Raw genomic sequence first — 19,813 nt, 5'->3', positions numbered from 1 at the left:
TTTGAACCTGCAGACTCTGAAACCTGCTAGGCAATCACGTTTTTATTCCTAATTTGGCCTTAGTTTAATGTGGACATTATCATTCCCGCTGGGTCTTGCTAATATTATTAATACCTTCCCATGACCTATCTGTTCTCCATCCTGGCTAACAGACAACAGCAACTACAAGATTTTGGCATTTCTTACATCAGACTCTTTTGACCTTACTAGAACCATTCAGGCATCCAGAGTCTTCTAGCATTTTAAATTAATTGATTCTGATAATCTGTTTTTAATTATTTTTCATGGACTCACAAACTATTCCTACTACAGTGTAATTCTGGATGCTCCAATACTATTTATGCTGACTCTTTTTTTTTTTTTTTGGTAACTCTCAATACCTTATTTGGATCTGGATTGTTATATTTCTGATTTGCATGTGTTTTTGTTTTAGTGTAAGTCATATCTGATTAATTCTGATAGGAAGGTGTAATTATTTGTGGCTATCTTGTAGTATAATACTAGGCCTTGTTGGCTAATAGACAGAGGCAACTACAAGATATGGATGTTTCTCACACCAAATTACACCATACTCCTTGGACTTTACTAGAACCATTCAGACATCCAGAGTCTTCTGACAGTTTAACTTCATTGATTATGATAATCCATTCTTATATATGTGTCATGGACTCACCAACTACTCCTGCTACGGTCTGATTCTGGATATTCCACCACTATTTATGCTGACTTTTTTCTCTTTTTTGGTAATTGTTAATATGCTGGTTGGTCCTGGATTGTTCTGTTTAGATTAAGTCATTAAAATTGATACTTGATAGGTACTGACTATGAAGGTATAATTTTCTGTGTCTAACTTTGTAGTATAATACTGGGATTATCCATCTGATTCCCACCTCTTCCCAAGCCATCACGATATTTTTTCATCTTTCTCCCTTGCTCTTATGATCCATCTAGACCAACTGACTAAGGCCCATGAGCCTGCAATCAGCCAAGTCTTGGTTACACTTCTGCCCCTACTTTAAACCTGATAAAGTACATCTAAAAGGTTTTACTTATATTAAAAGACCCTTATACATTATGCACCTTTAGCTATTAGTTCCGTACTCTCAACTCCACTTTTTTGCAAAACTCATACGTTAAGATAGAACTGATCCTGACCTCTACAACCACACTGCCACTTCCTCTTAGGGTCTTCCATTGAGATGGTAACAAATACAATTAAATATATTATACAAATATATAAAAACTGTTAACAAAAATCTGATATGACTCCTTAATCGACTCGGTAACCCCCTGCCTCCCCTTTAAGCTGCACCAAGACATTTATTATGTTCCGACACTCATTTATGTCCCTTACCCCCCCCCCCCCACTACATCATAAACCGTAACGGCCTCTATTTTTTAAAATAGAAATACCAGGCATATCTCCCCCACAGCTTGATACTCCCTGCATCGGGATGACACCAGCATCACTATAAAATTGTTCCTCAACCAAGCCATGGTTCCCTTTCTTCCTGACCACCTTCTACACCACCATTCCCCCACCTCCTGTTCACATAACTGGATAATTTAAAGCATGAAACAAGACTGTCTGCAGTATTGGCAGACCCAGCAGACACGATCACTACACAGGAGCATCCTTTCACCTTCACCCCTGCACAATTCTACATAAAACATATAAAACAGTATATAAAATAACTGATTTCAGTTTACAGCTAGGTTAATGGTACAGTATGTCTAAACTAACTCAGAGGCCTGGACAAGTCGCAAAGGGGAAGGACATTCTCAGATTATCGTTCGGTTCTCCATCTCTAGTCAGGCAGATCTGAGGAAGCATCAACAAAAGCATTTGCAGCGCCTTATTTTAATTAAATTTTGTTTTTAAAATACTTCTATTGCTTGGATTTTCTCTTAGCAGAAACATAAGCCCATGCAGCCAGCATAGCTATGTAACAAACTTAAAGCCATATTTTTGGATTTTCTTATGGAAGAAGTTATTTTATTGTATTTTTTACTCATGGTTACTAAAAGTTCTTATTTATTAAGCAACACTAATCCAAACACTGACGTGCACCATTATAATTTGGTGCCAAAATCAAATGCTAATTAAAACTGTCAGTCATTTAGCACACCCACCAGGGTGGTTCATTAGGATTAAACATGTATACACTTGTATATATAAGAAATCACACTTACCTGTACTGCACAGAATAATGCTCTTCTGCGCTGTTTTATAAAAAAAGAGATTAAACTACATTGATGTGCAGGGGGCTTGTTGCCAACAAAAAAGCAAGTTTAAAGATGAGTTATGCTTGATATTCATTCTTCTCCTGTATTATGGGGCTTTCTTTTTTTTTTGGGGGGGGCCTGTTAGGACTCTGCAGTCTGAGTCAACAACAGTTCAGTAGGGAGCCATAACTATTGCTGGGTTAGAACAGCCTTGCTTCTGGTGGAGGTCTAAGAATGCTTCTATAAAAAGATTAGCAATACTAGTATTGTCAGTAAACACTAGAACCCCATCCCTAAGTACCGAGTTACTAGAAACCAACAAAAAAAACACCTGATACGCTTAAAATTATTTTTCTTTGTTGTCAAATGAGCATCTAGATTTAGCTCCTATATATTTTCCTAGCTTTCTGAACATATAAACACAGTACCTAAGGGGATTTGTTTATTTTTTATTTTTTGGTATCTTGCTTAGTTTCCTCAGGCTGAAACATTTTTCATACTCTGATGTTTTTTTTTTTTTTTAGCCAGACTAACTAGGGACCTTTTCCATGTTTCCCACCATGGTGGGTTTCTTTTGTTGAGAGTAATACTTTTGGATGTTGGATCATGCTGTTCTATTACATTTTGAATCTTTCTATGGAAAAGAGGCCAATAGTCTTCTCTAGCAAATTTTACTAGGTCTGTTTCCCAATTCCACTTTACTAGCCTTAAATTTGTCATTGTCTAGTCTGCCTAATGATATTTCCTAATCATGGTTTGCTTTGTCCATTCATGGGTATATTCCATTGCATACATAACTGGTTTGAGATGACTAACTGAGGGAAAGGCCTCACATCTATGACTAACATTAGCGTCCAAAAGCATCCAGGAGATTTGAGGGTGTGCTGTCAAAGTTAACCACCTGGCATGTCCACCTTCTTGTGTCCTAGTAGTTGCTTGACACAAGAGTGTCTTGAAGTAAATGCCTCCTAACTTTTAGGAACATTAAGTTTCCACAGCTGAAACAGATGTTGTTCCTCATGCATAATGTCAGTTCATTATCAAAGTTCACTGGTATGGGGGTGCTCAAATTTTAGGTGGTCTATAAAAGCCAACTAGTGCTATACTTCTCTTGCCAGTCATTACAATTCCCTAAATTAGTTCAGCTTTGGAACTTGCATAACCTAAAATAGATGTTTGGTTAAAATATATGGCTAGCTCACCACCTATTTTGTGTTGTTTATAATAGTGAAATCCAATAAAACCTGATGTACTTAGTGAGGGGAAATATGAGCCAAACCATGTTTCTGTCACAACAGCAACAGCTGAGTTTTCTCTGATTGACAACTTATGCAGGCCTACAATTTTTTTGTTCAGACTTATAATATTATATGAGATAAGGTTCCTTTTTTCTGCACATTCCCTAGATGCTGTTAGAAGTGAATGAAAGAGGAGCCTAAAACTAACATTGTAAATTTAGTAATCACTTTCCTATGTACCCCAGATGGAAACTGCTTTTGCAAAATATTTTTTCTGGTACTAATCTGCTCCCAACAACATAAAAGCTGAATGCTGTATATTAATACCAGATTATGGATTTCACTTGTTATGCTTCTATCCTGTTTTAATTTATATTTTGATAGTGATGTTGAGGGTACTACACTTGAAAATGCAATGCCAAACCCATTTTGTTTGCTGAGCTCTAACATGTGTACTATATCAGACATAACATGCTCCATCTCTGCCTTTCCCAGTTTATTTCCACCAACAATAAGAACCTTAGTGTCCGTAACCTCCTGTGAGCATAACCTCTACAAAGTAAAAGTTATGCCTTGACATTTTCTGTCTTCTTAAGCATATAACTGGTGTTATATCTGATATGTGTCTACTCATAGTAACATATTTCTCAGCCTAGAGTTGCCAATTACCAGAATTTGCTTATTTAAGGATGGGTTACATGTTGTAGGTGGGGATAGTTTGGTATGCCTCAGGGGCAGAAGCTGGCAATTTACTTTTAGCATTAACATGACTGTCTGCTTGGTGTACTTCCATTAATATTAGGAATTAAATGTGACAGTACATCTGCAAGAGGGTTTTCTTGTAAAAGGCCAACTTCATTAGTAAAAGGATTTACACCCTGTTGTATACCTCCCATTGGTCTTGTTTTTCTATAATGGTAGGGGGACAAAAGTCACGTTTGTTTTGGGGATGATCAGTATGAAATGGATCAGATGATAGCATTACTTGCTCATTACTTTTTGAACATTTGTTGTGTAATCTCTTATTGTTTTTAACAAGTTGGATCAGGACAATTATCTATATCTTTTAGTACATCCTTATTAGACCTACCTATGGCAAAACAATTAGGTGGGGAGCTTATTTCTTTCTCCATAAATTCCAAGGCTCTTTTATGTGGCTGTTCAGAAACATTTACATCTGAAATGGCTTAGTGGTAAATCACTTTGACTATATTGTGCAGGGTCCTAGGTCTGAGACTTGCAAGGGCTGGTTACTAGGCTTACTTAGGCCCTTGGGCCAATGGCCTAGTACCTACCTATGAACCTATACACCCCGGGGATCACTTCTGTGGCTCTGCTCGACGGGCACAGGAAAATAACTTTCTTGGGTGGCATAAGCCAGGGAACCTTGTTGGGTAGGCTTACTTAGGCCCTTGGGCCAATAGCCTAGTACCTACCTATGAACATGTTACAGTACTATCTCAGTCCTATGTTCTCCATGTCTACGTAGATAGCAGCTTGTCTGCAATATGAACCTTAACCACCTCCTACCATTTAAGAAAATAAAGACATTTGTTAAACTTTTTACTGTTAAAAGGCATAATGTTTTGATCGCTACTCAACACCTTGCACATCTGGCATTCTCTTAAAAAGACCACATTCAGAAGGTCTTCAAAGAAGTTAACTGTCTATAGACTTACATTTGTTCCTCTCCCCACTAAACTTGTTTTAAATGCACTAAGTTGCAAAATAAAGGTAGCAAGTCAAGAAAGTACATTCCTAGTTGTAGTTTATGCTTTGATTTCTAAATTGTTTTATTAACATAGTCAGTTGAGTCGTTTACCCAATTGTTTGTATAGTTACAATCCCCTGAGGGTTGTATTTTTTATTGATTTTTATATCCTAGAATTTAGTAAGGAAATCTTACTGCTCTTTAAGGGACATAGATGGAGTACTACGTATTCTTATATTATATCCAGTACCATCTATACTAATTATTGTATGAGCAATTTCTAGTTCTGACTTGTTTTCTTGGTTTCTTAGCTTTTTAGACATTATTGTAGAAACAATGATAGACTGACTGGGATCCATAAACAACTGCACATCATGCAAGGCTATGGTGGCTTTGCATAATATATGAAGGGAAACAAAGTTTAAAAGTTCACTACACTGAGCTGCAGGAATTTGGAACAGTTCTGTATTTCTAGGCCAAATATAACTGTAGCAGTGGATGGGGACAGCCAGTACCATCTGGGAAGCTGCATAGTATGGTGATACACAGAAGTCCCAACTAATCAACATCCAAGCAGAGCAGTGTAAGTGTATTCAGCTATTAGACATGCATGTCCATTAATTTCTGTAAAAGAATGTACAGTATGCCATGGTATGCTGTTAACCAAACACAGCAGATTTGTATCCATGCAGCCAAGCTCTACAAAGCTGCAGTCTGTTTAATGTGGCTGTCATTCACAGCTGTTTCAACTGCTTTATGATCAATGCACACATGTTCACCGGAACATTTAATGGGATTCAGTGCCACAGTTTTAGCGACTAACACATCCCTGACAAAGTGAGCAGTGAGATGTGCTCTGCTCCAGTAAATATATATGAATCCTGGCCACTACCGCTTATCTCATTAGAAACGCAACAATAAATGGAGGCATAGTCTGGAATTTCTGGTACGTATTTTAAATATTTCAACCATGTTTCAATAATGATACAGATATCAACATCCTCCAAGCAGAGAATAGCTTATAAATCACTCATTTTATTTTTAATACCTTTATTAAATTATCACTTAAGATATAAACAAAGATATACTAACAGAAAAGAAAACAAACCATATTAACATTTTTCCATTTACATACATTATACATCACATATATTTTCTTTCCTTGTGACTGTCATCAGTCCAGTATTGCATACCTTTTCCCTGCCTTCCCTTAAACCTCACTCCTCCTCCTGAACATTATTATGCATGTATTGTTCTCACAATTTCTATTTATTTCTAAGTAATTTGCTGTTTCCATTTTCTAAAGATCTCTCTTCCAGTTATTTTATCTGTTTTATAATGCTCATTTCTTCAAAAACAGTTGGTATAGACTTTGTTTTCCATTTTCTAGTAATTGCTTTTTGGCAGCCAACAGAATTATACTTAATAAGACTTGACCATGTCTAGGCAATTTAGATCCTGTGTCCCAGCTCAAAAGAATCATTGCATTAGTTACAGCCATTTGCTTACCTAATATTTCTGACAGAGTACTCTTTAGGGAATTTTTAAAATCTGCCAACTCATTGCACCCCAAAAACATATGTTCCCAATTACATCTTTCTTCCCCATCACACTTCCAACATTTGCCATCTACTTGAGGAAAAAATTCTATGTGAAGATTTCCAAGCAAAGATTGTAAACCTTCTGGGCTTTGTTGCATACCCGGGAGCCATATGTATGTCCTTCCACTGTTCTCTTATAAATTGCTTTTCCAGTCTCTCTTCCCAATCTTTTTTAACCTCTGTTGATTGATTCTTACAATTATCATGCAGTGTTTATTGCCATACTACTTTTCCCTTTTTAACAGCAACTTCTGTTCTAGATTCGACCAAACTCTACTAGAGCAGGTCTTTGACTTAAGAGTCCCCTGTCCCTTTCTGTTCATCTATACTCTGATCATCCTTGGCAGGGAAGACAGTCTCTAGCCTGCAAGTCTACATTTCTTCTTGGCCTCATCCAAGCCTATTACCTTTCCCTCTTCAGTTATTTGCTTCGAATTCCTTGGTACTTTTGGCAGTTTTCTCCAATAAATTCCACCCCCTATTGCCTATTTTCTGTACACCTACTTACAGTCAACTGTATAAGCAAAATCTACTTTCTCCATTCTTGTGTTGGCTTAGTTCTTAGAATATTTTCTGCTACTCTTCTTCTTCTTCTTTTGGCTGTTCCCATTAAGGGTCGGCACAGCGGATCATCTGTTTCCATTTCTTCCTGTCTTCTGCATCTTGCTCTGTCACAACAACCACCTGCATGTCCTCTCTCACCACATCCATTAACCTTATCTTAGGCCTTCCTCTTTTCCTGTTACCTGGCAGCTTCATCCTTAGCATCTTTTTCCCAATATACTCTGCATCCCTCCTCAGCACATGTCCAAACCAACATAATCTTCCCTCTCTGGCTTTGTCTCCAAACCTTCCAGCCTGGGCTGACCCTCTAATATACCTATTCCTAATCCTGTCCATCCTCGCCGCACCCAGTGCAAAGCTTAACATCTTTAACTCTGCCACGTCATGCTCTGAATCCTGCCTTTTTGTCAATGCCACTGTCTCCAACTCATATAACATAGCTGGTCTCACTACCCTCTTGTAGACCTTCCCTTTCACTCTTACTGGAACTCGTCTGTCACAAATCACTCCTGACACTCTTCTCCACCCACTCCATCCTGCCTGTACTCTCTTCTTCACTTCTCTTCCACACTCACCGTTACTCTGAACTATTGATCCCAAGTATTTAAACTCATCCACTTTCACCACCTCTACTCCTTGCATCCTCACCATTCCTCTATCCTCCCTCTCATTCACACACATATATTCTGTCTTAGTCCTGCTGACCTTCATTCCTCTTCTCTCTAGAGCATACCTCCATCTCTCCAGGGTCTCCTCCACCTGTTCCCTACTCTCACTACAGATCACAATGTCATCTGCAAACATCATAGTCCATGGGGACTCCTGTCTGATCTCATCTATCAAACTGTCCATCACCATTGCAAATAAGAAAGGGCTCAGAGCTAATCCTTGATGTAACCCCACCTCCACCTTAAACACATCCATCACTCCCACCGCAGACCTCACCACTGTCACACTACCCTCGTACATATCCTGTACCACTCTTACATACTTCTCTGACACTCCCGACTTCCTCATACAATACCACAACTCCCCTCTAGACACCCTGTCATACACTTTCTCTAAGTCTGCAAAAACACAATGCAACTCCATCTGACCTTCTCTGTACTTCTCCATCAACACTTTCAGAGCAAACATCTCATCTGTAGTGCTCTTTTCCGGCATGAAACCATACTACTGATCACTAATCGTGAATCATGTCCCTTCTTAACCTAGCTTCCACTACTCTTTCCCATAACTTCATGATGTGACCCTATGTAGTTACTACAGCTCTGCACATCACCCTTATTCTTAAAAATCGGTACCAAAACACTTTTTCTCCATTCCTCAGGCATCCTCTCACTTTCCAAGATTTCATTAAACAATCTGGTTAAAATCTCCACTGCCATTTCACCTAAACACATCTATGCTTCCACAGGTATGTCATCTGGACCAACAGCCTTTCCATTCTTCATCCTCTTCATAGCTATCCTTACTTCCTCCTTGCTAATCCACTGCACTTCATGATTCACTATCTGCACATCATCCAACCTTCTCTCCCTCTCATTCTCTTCATTCATCAACCCCTCAGAGTACTCCTTCCATCTGCTCAACACACTCTCCTCGCTTGTGAGTATGTTTCCCTCATTATCCTTTATCACCTTTACCTGCTGCACATCTTTCCTAGCTTGGTCCCTCTGTCTAGCCAATCGGTACAGGTCCTTTTCTCCCTCCTTAGTGTCCAACCTTTCCTACAACTCTTCATATGCCTTATCCTTAGCCTTCGCCACCTCTCTCTTTGCCATGCACCTCATCTCCTTATACTCCTGTCTACTTTCTTCATCTCTCTGACAATCCCACTTCTTCTTTGCCAACCTCTTTCTCTGTATACTCTCCTGTACTTCCTCATTCCAACACTATGTCTCCTTGTCGTCCTTCCTCTGTCCAGATGTCATACCAAGCACCTTTGTAGCCATCTTCCTTACTAGCTCTGCTGTAGTCTGCTACTCTATGACTATATTATTATGTATGGTTGTTATCAATAGTCCTTAAGGATCTCCAAACAAAATCCCACTTCATTTATTTATTGCATCCCCCCCCCCCATCATCCTTTCCAGTTTTGAATTATAACCTTCTGCTTGTGTTACGTATTTGAGACTTAAGTGTGTGGGTGTAAACTATCCCTTCAAATCAGAGAACCCTGAACTACGTTGTTCTAGAGGAAGGATCAACTTATCCCAATTAACTTTTGCCCTCTCCCCCTTCCAGATTAATTCCTTCAGCTCTTTATTAATTATTTTCCACAACATCTCCTCTAGTCTATAAAATATGCCCGATTCGTGTATAAAACTAAAGGGAATAAAAACATTAATCACTCATTTTATTGTTGAAACTTCTGACAGCTATCAAAGTCACTGTTATTTATTTATTTACTGGAGTTTGAAGAGTTGTATAAAAGATATATACAAAATGATGGGTTGGAACATTTCCTATTTAGTATTTGCACTCCCCAAGTGGAGGAGTTATCTCCATCGTGTGTAAATTGTTCCAACAAGTTGCATATCTTACTCTAGGCTATCAGGCACTGAATCTTCTGTCAATAACAGCATGTCTTTAGGTGCTGACTGAAGGCCAGAATTTAGCTGTGACATTCAGGTGACATATGAGGTGATAGGAGGATTTCACTAAGCAATGTCCTTTTCTCATGTGTGTTAGGATGTTCAGTAATCCCATCATATCCTGCTGCTTACCGAAGAGGACCTTCTTAAACTGTTCAGTCCAACACAAATAATGTCCATTTCATAATTAATGTTAATCCTTTTTGTCCTAGTAGAGGTGTCCCTAATTTTGGCACTATGCAGACACAATACTATTACCACCTTTTTACCAAGTCTGGAGAGGTAACTGCCTATTTTGTGAACTCTGACGCCACTACTTAACAGGATTTTTGGGGGTTGATGGCTACAGTGTTTCCTTATGGGTTTTCAGGTCTGGATTAGTTCACTCTTGACCCAGGTATTTTATTGTTATGACAGTGTACGATGACCACATATATTTGATTTGCTATGGTCAGTGGGAAGTGTGTGTGTGTGTGTGTGTGTGTGTGTGTGTGTGTGTGTGTGTGTAGACATTGTCACTGTTGAGAAAAAGAAATTGCTACAATAAAATTTGTAGATCACTCTTTGGTTGTGTTTTGCTGCTTTCTGGTGCTTAGTGGTTGCTGTTGATTGTCACTGTTCCTGATAATTGTATGGGTCTTCTCTGAGGACCCCAGTTTCTGACCACATCCCACAACATGCTCTCAATATTTTTTACCTGTAACTTTGTCTTCTTGACCTATGACATGACTGGAAAGGTTCCAAGAAAGATGAGTTCATTCACCCAGTTAACAAATAAATAAATTAAACTTAAATCCCCTCCCAGCTGCTAGCAGAGCACAGTCAGAGTTATACTGAATTGGTCGGATACATGAGGTCAACACGTGGCTTAACACATCAGTTATGAACATGTTACATTTACAGCTAGGACGCATGCAGCTTGCATGTCACAGGGGTGACAAAGTACTATACACTTGGTGTAACTGTGTGGGGTTCAGAGCATACTGGGATGCCCTGTAGCTGGCCAAGGAAGTTTATTCAAAGAAGCAGCACCCAAATGTGCAACAACCCCTGTCCAATGCTATATACAAAGAAAATACATAAGTTAATTCACATGAAGAGATGGGTTACTCATCCACTGATGTCACTGTACCAGGCTATCTGCCCTAATAATATAGCATGTAGCTGCACAGCTTCTGACAATATAAAAGATGTGTAGGTGTCAGTTATCATAAACCTAATTTGCATTCTGCTATGCTGTACTCTGTTTAGAAGTAAAAACAGAAGAAGTACTTTGGTAGTGGAACATTGATTCATTTCAATGTCCTACCACCTTTACTATGTTACAGTGCAAACTGGCTTTGATTTTCTATAAAATAAATGCTTTTGTATTTGACACAATGCTAATGTTATGTTCCACTTTACTACTATGACACACACTAAATGATCAGTTTAAGTAACATGAAGTAGTACACATAAGAGAAATAATTTTCTTAGTCCATTAAAAGTGTCAGTATTCACAGCTTTTGCTTAAGTACCTAAAAGAAGGAGGAATATATTAATATTGATTCTCTTACATTCAAACTGAAAACTAATGTATTACTTAAATGCAATGCATTTGTAAAGCACACACTTTGGAATTCTACACTTTTAAAGGATATTTTTGGGATGACTACACACAATGTTTCAGTAATGTTAGAATTAATTCTTAATATCAGCTTAAAAATCCAAATATTATCTGTTTCACAGTATAAACCTAAGAGGTTTATATGCCTTTGCAGACTAAACACAAGTATTGCCCTTATCAAAGAAATAAGCAAATGCAACTAATTTGTTGAAAGAATAAGAGTTAATGTCTTTGTTTCTGTAGCAGGGCACCCCCCTTGCTAAATAAATTAACTGAGGTCATACTACCTTAATCGTAAATCACATGGTTGTTTTTTTTTCCGTAAAACAAACTGTATTCCCTTAACCTCTGAGATGGGGTGACAAAGTTTGCAATTCAGGCAGTTAGGGGAATCCTCATATTTGAGTACATGAGACAAGTACTAAAAAATTCTACTTTGGATAGGGTTTGTCCATATTTCTGATTATGGCAAAGTAATACTTCATACTATGCAAGTGTACATTTTTCCACTGCAAATGCTCTTAAAACTCAGTCTTGCTTAAGAATGATTTTATAGGGTAATACAGTTTTATTTTAATTTTCTTGTAACTTACAATGGTTAAAATGGAACTTTTTAAACTGCCATGTACATTTAATATGAATAAAAAAATTAGTTGCAAGAAACTGTAAATTTCTCAAGTGATATTCTCTATACCATATTAGTACAGCTAACCAATAAATCCTCAGTTTTCTTACATCAGTATCCTAGTAGAAAGGCAATAGGGACATGTTGGATATGTTTAGATGTTTCATAATAGATCTGTACTTGTTTACATGTGTGTTTGTGTATGTGTGTGGACATGTATATGTGTATAAATCTTTGTGTAAACTAGTGTGGTTGAAACTTGATACAGCAAAGCATAATTGACCATTTAGCATTTATAGTATTTACGCTGGACAATGGTGTTCAAATGAAAGAATGTCTCTTCTCAGCTCAAGATAGCAGTCCAGTTTGAATTAAAACACTGCAATTTGGTCCACCAGAAGTAAGATAACATAACTATAACTTATTTTTCAGAAAAACTCTTTAATGGACTACTAAAAAAGTCATACTTACAATGGCAACATTGGTGTGTCCCCAGTTTCCCCAGTCACCAGACTGATGCATTAAGCAAGCAGGTTGCTTCTTTAAAGATGTAGCCAAATTTCGAGCTAGCAGAGCTTTAGACAACAGCATGCTGGCTGATTTCTGCCTGTATTGCTTCTTACTTTTAACACACTCACCTGCACAGGCAAACACTCCCCGTTCACTCACATGCAAATGCCAAGGAAGTGATTGTACTACAAAAGCCCGATATATATAACCACCTGCACCCTTGACGTCAGCTTTAAGCCTATTTTGTTCTTCCAGAAGCTCAGTGTCCATGAAGAAGATCTGAGTCTAAAAATACTGATGAGAGAAATCCTATTAGACAAAGAGGTAATGAGCTAGAAATGGCTGTGGATTACCGTCATTGGAACAAATTGCCACCATTAGTTCGCTTTACTCTTCTTAACAAGATTTTTGGCTAACAAAAAGAATGTCTTCACTACAATTGCAAAATTGCCTTCCTTCTTCTCTTACTGAACTGATTTTCTCAGGTTCAAATCATACCAAGGTATATGCTGAAACGATGGTGCAGGACAGCTGTAAATGAATGTGGGCAGATAATGCTGAAGTCATATTTTCATATTTAGCCACATTCCTTTTTATATACATAAAAAAAATGTAAGCTGCATCTAGAATTTAACTGCATTTTGTCAAGTTATTACTTTTTGTCAGCAAATAAGTAGACTGCTGCACAAATCTGCATATTGCTATCAAATAAATTCTACTTACGAAGATAATTGGTTATGTCTTAAGAAATGAAATATTTATTCTTAAAAATCAGACAGCATAAAAGAGACACCGCAGGTGTAGTGAGACATATAATCAGTAAGTTATGTAGTTATACTGCCATCCTTCATGTAACAGTACTAAGGTTTGGAAGCAGATTTGTATCACTCAAGGCAGCCAGTAGTTGAGAGGGTTTAACACTGTATTTTTCCAGAGCACAGCAGCTCAGAAATAACTTACTCTTTTGTGCTAAAGCAAATCAAGTGTCTCACCAGAAACTGCCATGTGCTGTTTTGGAAATGTCTCCCTTCCACAGTATTGCATGACCATGAAGCTTTGAGGTTCCCTGTTACTGTTACAATGAATGCAATGAGCAGAGTTCATGATGTTAAGATTGAGCTGTTGCAGTCTGAAAAATCAAATGTGTATTCCTAATAGTAAAACCCTGAGATGTAAAGAAGAGGGGACAGGCAGATTAATATCAGGTGTAAGACTAATATAAAATAAAAAACGAAAGAGCCAAGTCAAAGATCCACTCCAAAATATGTTTACTGAGTGCTTTTGTTTCGAATAGAAACTTCTTCAGAATCCTGAATCGATTCTGAAGAAGTTTATATTTGAAACAAATCGATTCTGAAGAAGTTCTATTTGAAACAAAAGTGCTCAATAAACATATTTTGGAGTAGATCTTTGACTTGGTTCCTTCGTTTTTTTATTTTATATCAGTTTGTGTATTTTTTTATCAAGGTATAAGAATAATATTAAGAAACAATGTGATTCATAAAGCTTACTACTAAGTACACAGTGTAACCTTTCTGAGTGAACAGACAGCACAAGTAGTGTGACAGGGATGTTGTTGAATACATAAAGTGTACACTTAGTGGTAACCTTTATGAATCCCAGAGGCACATTTATGTTATCAGGTAAGGGTGACTTGCAAACTAATTCTGCAATTACCTACACATTGGATAAGCTGCTCATCTTATTTAACATACAGGTCTTATTTCCTGTTCCTGGCAAGAAGTGCATATGTTTGTCCAACACTTTTTTGAATTGCATCTCTGTTTCTGAATTTACTGTCTTCTATAACATTGTCCCAATCCATCACCATCCTTTCTGTGAATTAATATTTCCTTACATCCTATCCAATCTGTTTGCATCTACCATTTGTACTGTCTTGTTTTTATATACTTCTTTAACCTAAAGTATGATACCTGCTTAGACTCAATGGATTCCCTTGAGGTGCTTCAAAGCATATATAAAGTTGTACATGTACCTTCCTTCTTAGAAACTATACACACAAAGCTTTTTTGATTTCTCTTTCTGTGGCTTCTTGTGCAGCCCATGCATCATTATTACTTCAGAACCGGTTGAAGTAATTGGGATGGAATTTTATTAACTGTCTTTACAGAAAGATAATAGCTGGTGAAATCCCTTCCTATGCAAGTCAGTAGTCTACCAGAATCCCTAGCTGCTGATTTATACTAGTTGCATACTTTTACATAATCTGATTTAACTTCCTGAGGTCCGTTACCACTTGTAATGATGCTGCTGTTTCCATTCTATTGCTAAACTCTGTTCTTTGTATTTTGTTTTCCAGATAATTTATTTTACATTTCTGCAGTAAATTTAAGTTGCCATGTACTAGACTCTGTTAATGTTGCCAAGACCCTTTTCATCCTTTCTATGCCTTTTTGTACGTCAACACTTGAAAATTTTTTGTAGTATCAGCAAAAATACAAACTTTTCCTTCTAGACTTTTGGAAGCCTGTCTAGTAGTCACTGAAAAGTAAGAGCCCCAAAACTGGACCCTGTAGTACCTCATTGTAGTGGATACCATTTATTATGAGCCCTTGTCTTATATTACTCAAATAATGTTTATCTGTCTTACTACCACATGATCCACTGTAAGTTTCCTCAGTTTATTCATGAACCTTCAGCATGCTACCAGGTCAGATATTTTGCTAAAATCTAAGTGAGTAATATCTATAAGTCATTTTGCCTTGATGTCCCAATTAAAGAACTCTAGCATAAGATTTCAGATGTTCCAAAACATTTGCCTTCAGTTGTGATTCCATAACTATTACCATTGCTGATATCAGGCTGATACAGCACTGCCTTTCGATACTTGGACATACTTCCACTCATTTAAGAGAGAATCATGTTTGCTCTGCTGCAATGCTACGTCATTTCATCATGAATAAAGTGACTGAAAACTGTTCAGCTGAAACAAATATAGACCAAAAGGGACAAAGTCCCCAACCCATTCCCATACAGGTAGCTGTGTCCTCTATACCCCTTATTATTGGGATAGATTATAATTTTTTCAGCAACAGCCTATTCAGTCTGTTCATGAATGCCAGAGAAAATGAGGACTCGGAGTGAAATAAAAAAAAGTTACTGTAAATCAGTCAATCAATTATAAAGTAGTTCTTAAAAGAAAAAGAATATGAGAACGGGCAGTTCAGTTTTTAGTTAATCATTTATGTCTGTATTTCTGTTACTGTATTATAATATGGCATTCTAATGTGGATTACATGGTCAATCAGGTTATTTAAACTGGATTTTATACAATGAGCAATGTATGTTTTGTAGCTAATAAAGTCTTCAGTGTAAGTTGAAAGAGCTTATGGTTTTATATTTGTTTGACTTACAGTAAAGTATTTTTATTAATTTTACTTTGAATTCTCAATGTTATGTAGTCCAGTCTCGCCTTCATTCTTACCTGTGGGTTCGGAGCTGAACCTCGGCTCCGACTCAGCCATACTCTAACTCGAAGTCTTCAATTGTCTCATGGCTAAGAGGTATCCCATCATGCAACAGGTCTATTCCCCAGATCTCGTTTGCTGCTCATTAAGCTCAGATGTGGTCTCGCTTTTGGCCGTGGCTAAGTATATTGTTTATACAATTTTTATAAACTGTTGACTTGTTGCTCAAAAAAGCTATTTTCATAGCTCTGTGTGTGTGGTAGTGGTGTTCTACTGCCTGTATTTGTTTCTCTGGTCATTTTTTGTGCCCTTGTCTGGCTGTTTGGGTATCCCGTTCGTTTCCTTTCCCCACGGGCTAGGCCCATTTAAGTTAGAGGACCTAGTCCTCCCCATTGTTTCTGTATGGTCTTTGGTTTGGTGGTCCATTATGTTAGCGTTTAGTGTTGTGTCTGGCTGGTGGTGCTTTCCTGCCTTTGTTTCCCCGGGCTAGGCCCATTTGAGTTAGAGGACCTAGTCCTCCCTGTTGTTTTCCCGCCAGTTTCTGGGCCATTTGAGTTAGAGGCTCTGTTTCTTGTAAGTTGGGTCTAGTGCATGTATGTATTAATTTGTTCCTTTCAGCATGTCCAAGGATCCTAAGGAACACAGGCCTTCGGGCTTTAAAAAGTGTGTTGAATGCAGCAATAAAATGTCATTAACTGATGAGCACTCTGTGTGTGTGTGTGTACTGCTTGGGGGCTATTCACCTCCAAGAGTCCTGCTTGTTTTGTCATTCCTTCAGTCCCCGTGTGCTACAGAAGAGGAAGAACAAGCTCATTTTGAAAGGACTGCTTAAACCCTCCTTCAAGGAAGACTTGGCTAAGTCTTCCAGTGCATTATCTTCTCCAGCTAAAAAGGACAAAAAGACTTCCAAGAAGCACTCTCCAGCTCTGTCTATTTCTTCAGAGCTGCCAGAGAAAGTTGCTAGAACAGCTTCTCCTTCTTCGGTTCTATTGACCTCGGTGTCGAAAGAAGATAGTCTCTTGATTAAGTCCTTATCGACTCCCAGCCGTTCAGAGCCGGTCTCCAGTTTTTTGACCGGGTTCTCCTTCATGCAAGTCCCCTTCTGTAGGGAGATCCAGATCTCCTACTTTATCTTCCAGGACCCTTTCCGATGAGGACATTGATAGGGTGATGAAGAAACTGCTTCAGTCATCGGTGTTGGCTAAATTGATTTCGGCTCTGACCCAGACGGCTCCAGAGCTTATGGCCTCTTCATCCTTTGTTGTTCCTCCTCCAAGCCTTTCTCGGCCTTTGGAGCCAGAGTTGGTGCCATCGGGCACTGTTAGGCCAGTTCCAGTAGTCTCGCCTGGCCTCTCAGTTCCGATTTCCTCTCCGACCCCGTCGGCTCCGTCCACGGGGTTGAGGGTTCACGGTTCTCCAGTCGGACCCAAGGGTGAGGTCTCGGATCGATCTTCATCGGTTCTGAGCCTTCCTCTCAGTGCTTTGGCCCAAGTGAGCTTAGGCCCGACATCAGCTTTGGACCTCATCTCCTGGGCAGTGGAGGTCTACTACTGTTTCATCTTCAGTTAGTTGGCCTTCGGAGCTAGGGGGATCAGCCTTCGAGGTTATGAGGAGTGTGCTGGCCAGGTCATCAGCTGCATCCTATGGCACTGATACTGTGCCCCCTCCAGCACCAGTGTCAGTTTCGGATCATGCTCTATCCATGGGCAGCAGAGACCTTAAGCCTCAGGATTCCTCCATGAGTGGTCCCCAACTTTCTGATGTCTACCCAGAGTTTTTGCCTGAGGAGCCCGCCAGAAAGAGATTGTGTAAGAGGAAACACCTTGACTCCCCGGATGAGTCTCTCACGTCAGATACCGACCTCGAGGAGTCAGAGGGGTCCCCCAGGTCATCTTCTGAAGATATTTCTTTTTCAGATATCCTGGAGATCCTGAAGCAAGAGAGGCGGCTGGCCATCCAAATCCCCTTCTGAGGAGGAGTCATGTTCCTAAAGGCTTTCGGGTCTCAACCCTCCGCCTCTTGGGTTTCTCCCCCTTTTGATGAGCTATTAGATCTTGTCTGTCGAAAGGTGTGGGAAACTCCTGACACTGTGGAACCATTCCCAAGGAGACCCAATAGGTTTTTGTCTGCCCCCTCTGACAAGGAGTATCTATCTAAAGGCATTCCAGTACATGCTATGGTGGTTGCAGTGGCCACCAAGAAGGAACTTGCTGAAACTTCGTCTACCATCCATCCGCCTAACAAGGAGTCCTGGGCTATGGACAGGTATGGGAAGCGTGTGTTTACCTCAGCTGCCTTTACACTGTGGTCGCTGAACTACTTGTTGCATTTTACAAGGCTCCGGAGAGATCTCCTAAAAGAGCTAGGAGATTCTCTACAGGGTAACATTTCTGATGCCATGGCACAGAAGGTCAATTCCCAGATATCTACCCTAACTTCCCTTACCAACTCCTCCATGAGGCTGATCTCATATGCGGCTGATGGAGCGAGTAGGGCTGCGGGTTCTGGAGTCTCTCTTAGGAGTCACTCCTGGATGCGCCTGTGCAATTTTGCGGAGGCTTTCAAGTCTGCGTTCACCAATGTCCCATTTGATGGTTCATCATTGTTCGGAACCAAGGTGAAGGACACTCTCACTAGGTGCAAGCAGGAAGGAAAAACCCTGTCTAACGTGGGAGTCCATTTTTCCATGCCTTCTAGACCTTACCTCAAGGGCCAGAAGGGTGAGAAAATGTGGTTCAGGAAGTCACTGAGGTTTTGCCAAGTTAGGAATTACTCTAAACTGGAAAAAATCTGCCTTTGTTGCCCTCGCGGCATGTCACTTTATCAGCGCCAAGTAGATACAGCAGTGCTTATGCTACCCTTCGAGAGAGAAGAGGGACTACACAACGGCAGGTCTATGCCTGTACTATCACCATTAAAGGAGGGGGAAAGTCTGGTCCTCAAGTTGGGTAGGGACCATGGCCACCCTTGATCATGCTTCATGAAGGTTCTTGGACTACACATGAAGGTTCTTGCTCTCTGTGTGCTTTCTCCCCAATGGTCACTGCAGCATCTCCGGACACGGCAAGCATTTGATTCCAGGCAGGTGAGCATCAAGCTATGGCAATTCCTTTTTTCCAGAGAGATCTCATGGGTAAGCAATTCCTTTTCCCATCTTCTCCAGTTTAGCAGGGCACCGGGATGATGCTCCCAGATTGGGGGGGCAGGATCTCCACCCATGTCTGTCTTCAAGATGGCAGCAGGTGAGACCTTGCTATTGCTAAGACAAGCACTTCAGAGGCTCTCCTGCTAGAGCAGTGGTACCACCTCTTCACAGCTCTCTCCAAATCAGACAACCCAATGAGAGAGTGTAAATGAATGTGGCAGTACCTGGTGAAATCCCAAACCTTTGTGGTGTCTTCGCATAGATTTGCACTTTGTGTTTTGATTGTCGGTGTGTCTTCTGCTGCATATTTCGGGCTGTCGGAGCGGGAGGAGGAAGTCAGGCCCAGTAGAGCCACCATTCTCCAGATGGCTATCCTAATGCCTCATGAACCTTGCCATTCCCTTGATGAGAAATTCAGCAGATACTAGATAGCCTTGCTGTGATCTGTTGCCAGACCCTCAATGCCCCCCCCTTCACATACTCACCTCTTAGACCCCCCAGGCGAGACACCCAGGGCTGATCTCTCAGGATTGGCAGAAAGGTCTTCCTGTGGGAGCATAAT

At 39.7% G+C, this 19,813-nt stretch overlaps 1 protein-coding gene across 2 annotated transcripts in view; it reads right to left on the bottom strand.

The window, feature by feature from the left end:
- The window catches only part of LOC122811272 (ES1 protein, mitochondrial-like), a 151,197-nt gene that overhangs the window by 80,924 nt on the left and 50,460 nt on the right, over window positions 1–19,813 (bottom strand). The window contains exon 1 of one of the 2 annotated variants that reach the window (XM_044083003.1): window positions 12,640–12,860. The exons of the other annotated variant lie outside the window; for it this stretch is intronic. Within the exon in view, the coding sequence (XP_043938938.1) occupies window positions 12,640–12,759 (120 nt within the window). The 5' untranslated portion in view covers window positions 12,760–12,860. Of the gene's footprint in view, window positions 1–12,639; window positions 12,861–19,813 lie in introns of those variants that run through there. 2 annotated transcript variants of the gene reach the window in all.

This window comes from Protopterus annectens, chromosome 9.part0 (assembly GCF_019279795.1).
Source record: "Protopterus annectens isolate FY-2018-M chromosome 9.part0, PAN1.0, whole genome shotgun sequence".
In the NCBI taxonomy this organism is placed as follows: Eukaryota; Metazoa; Chordata; order Ceratodontiformes; family Protopteridae; genus Protopterus; species Protopterus annectens.
The sequence above is the reverse complement of the archived record's forward strand: the minus strand, read 5'-3'. Positions and strand labels throughout refer to the sequence as shown.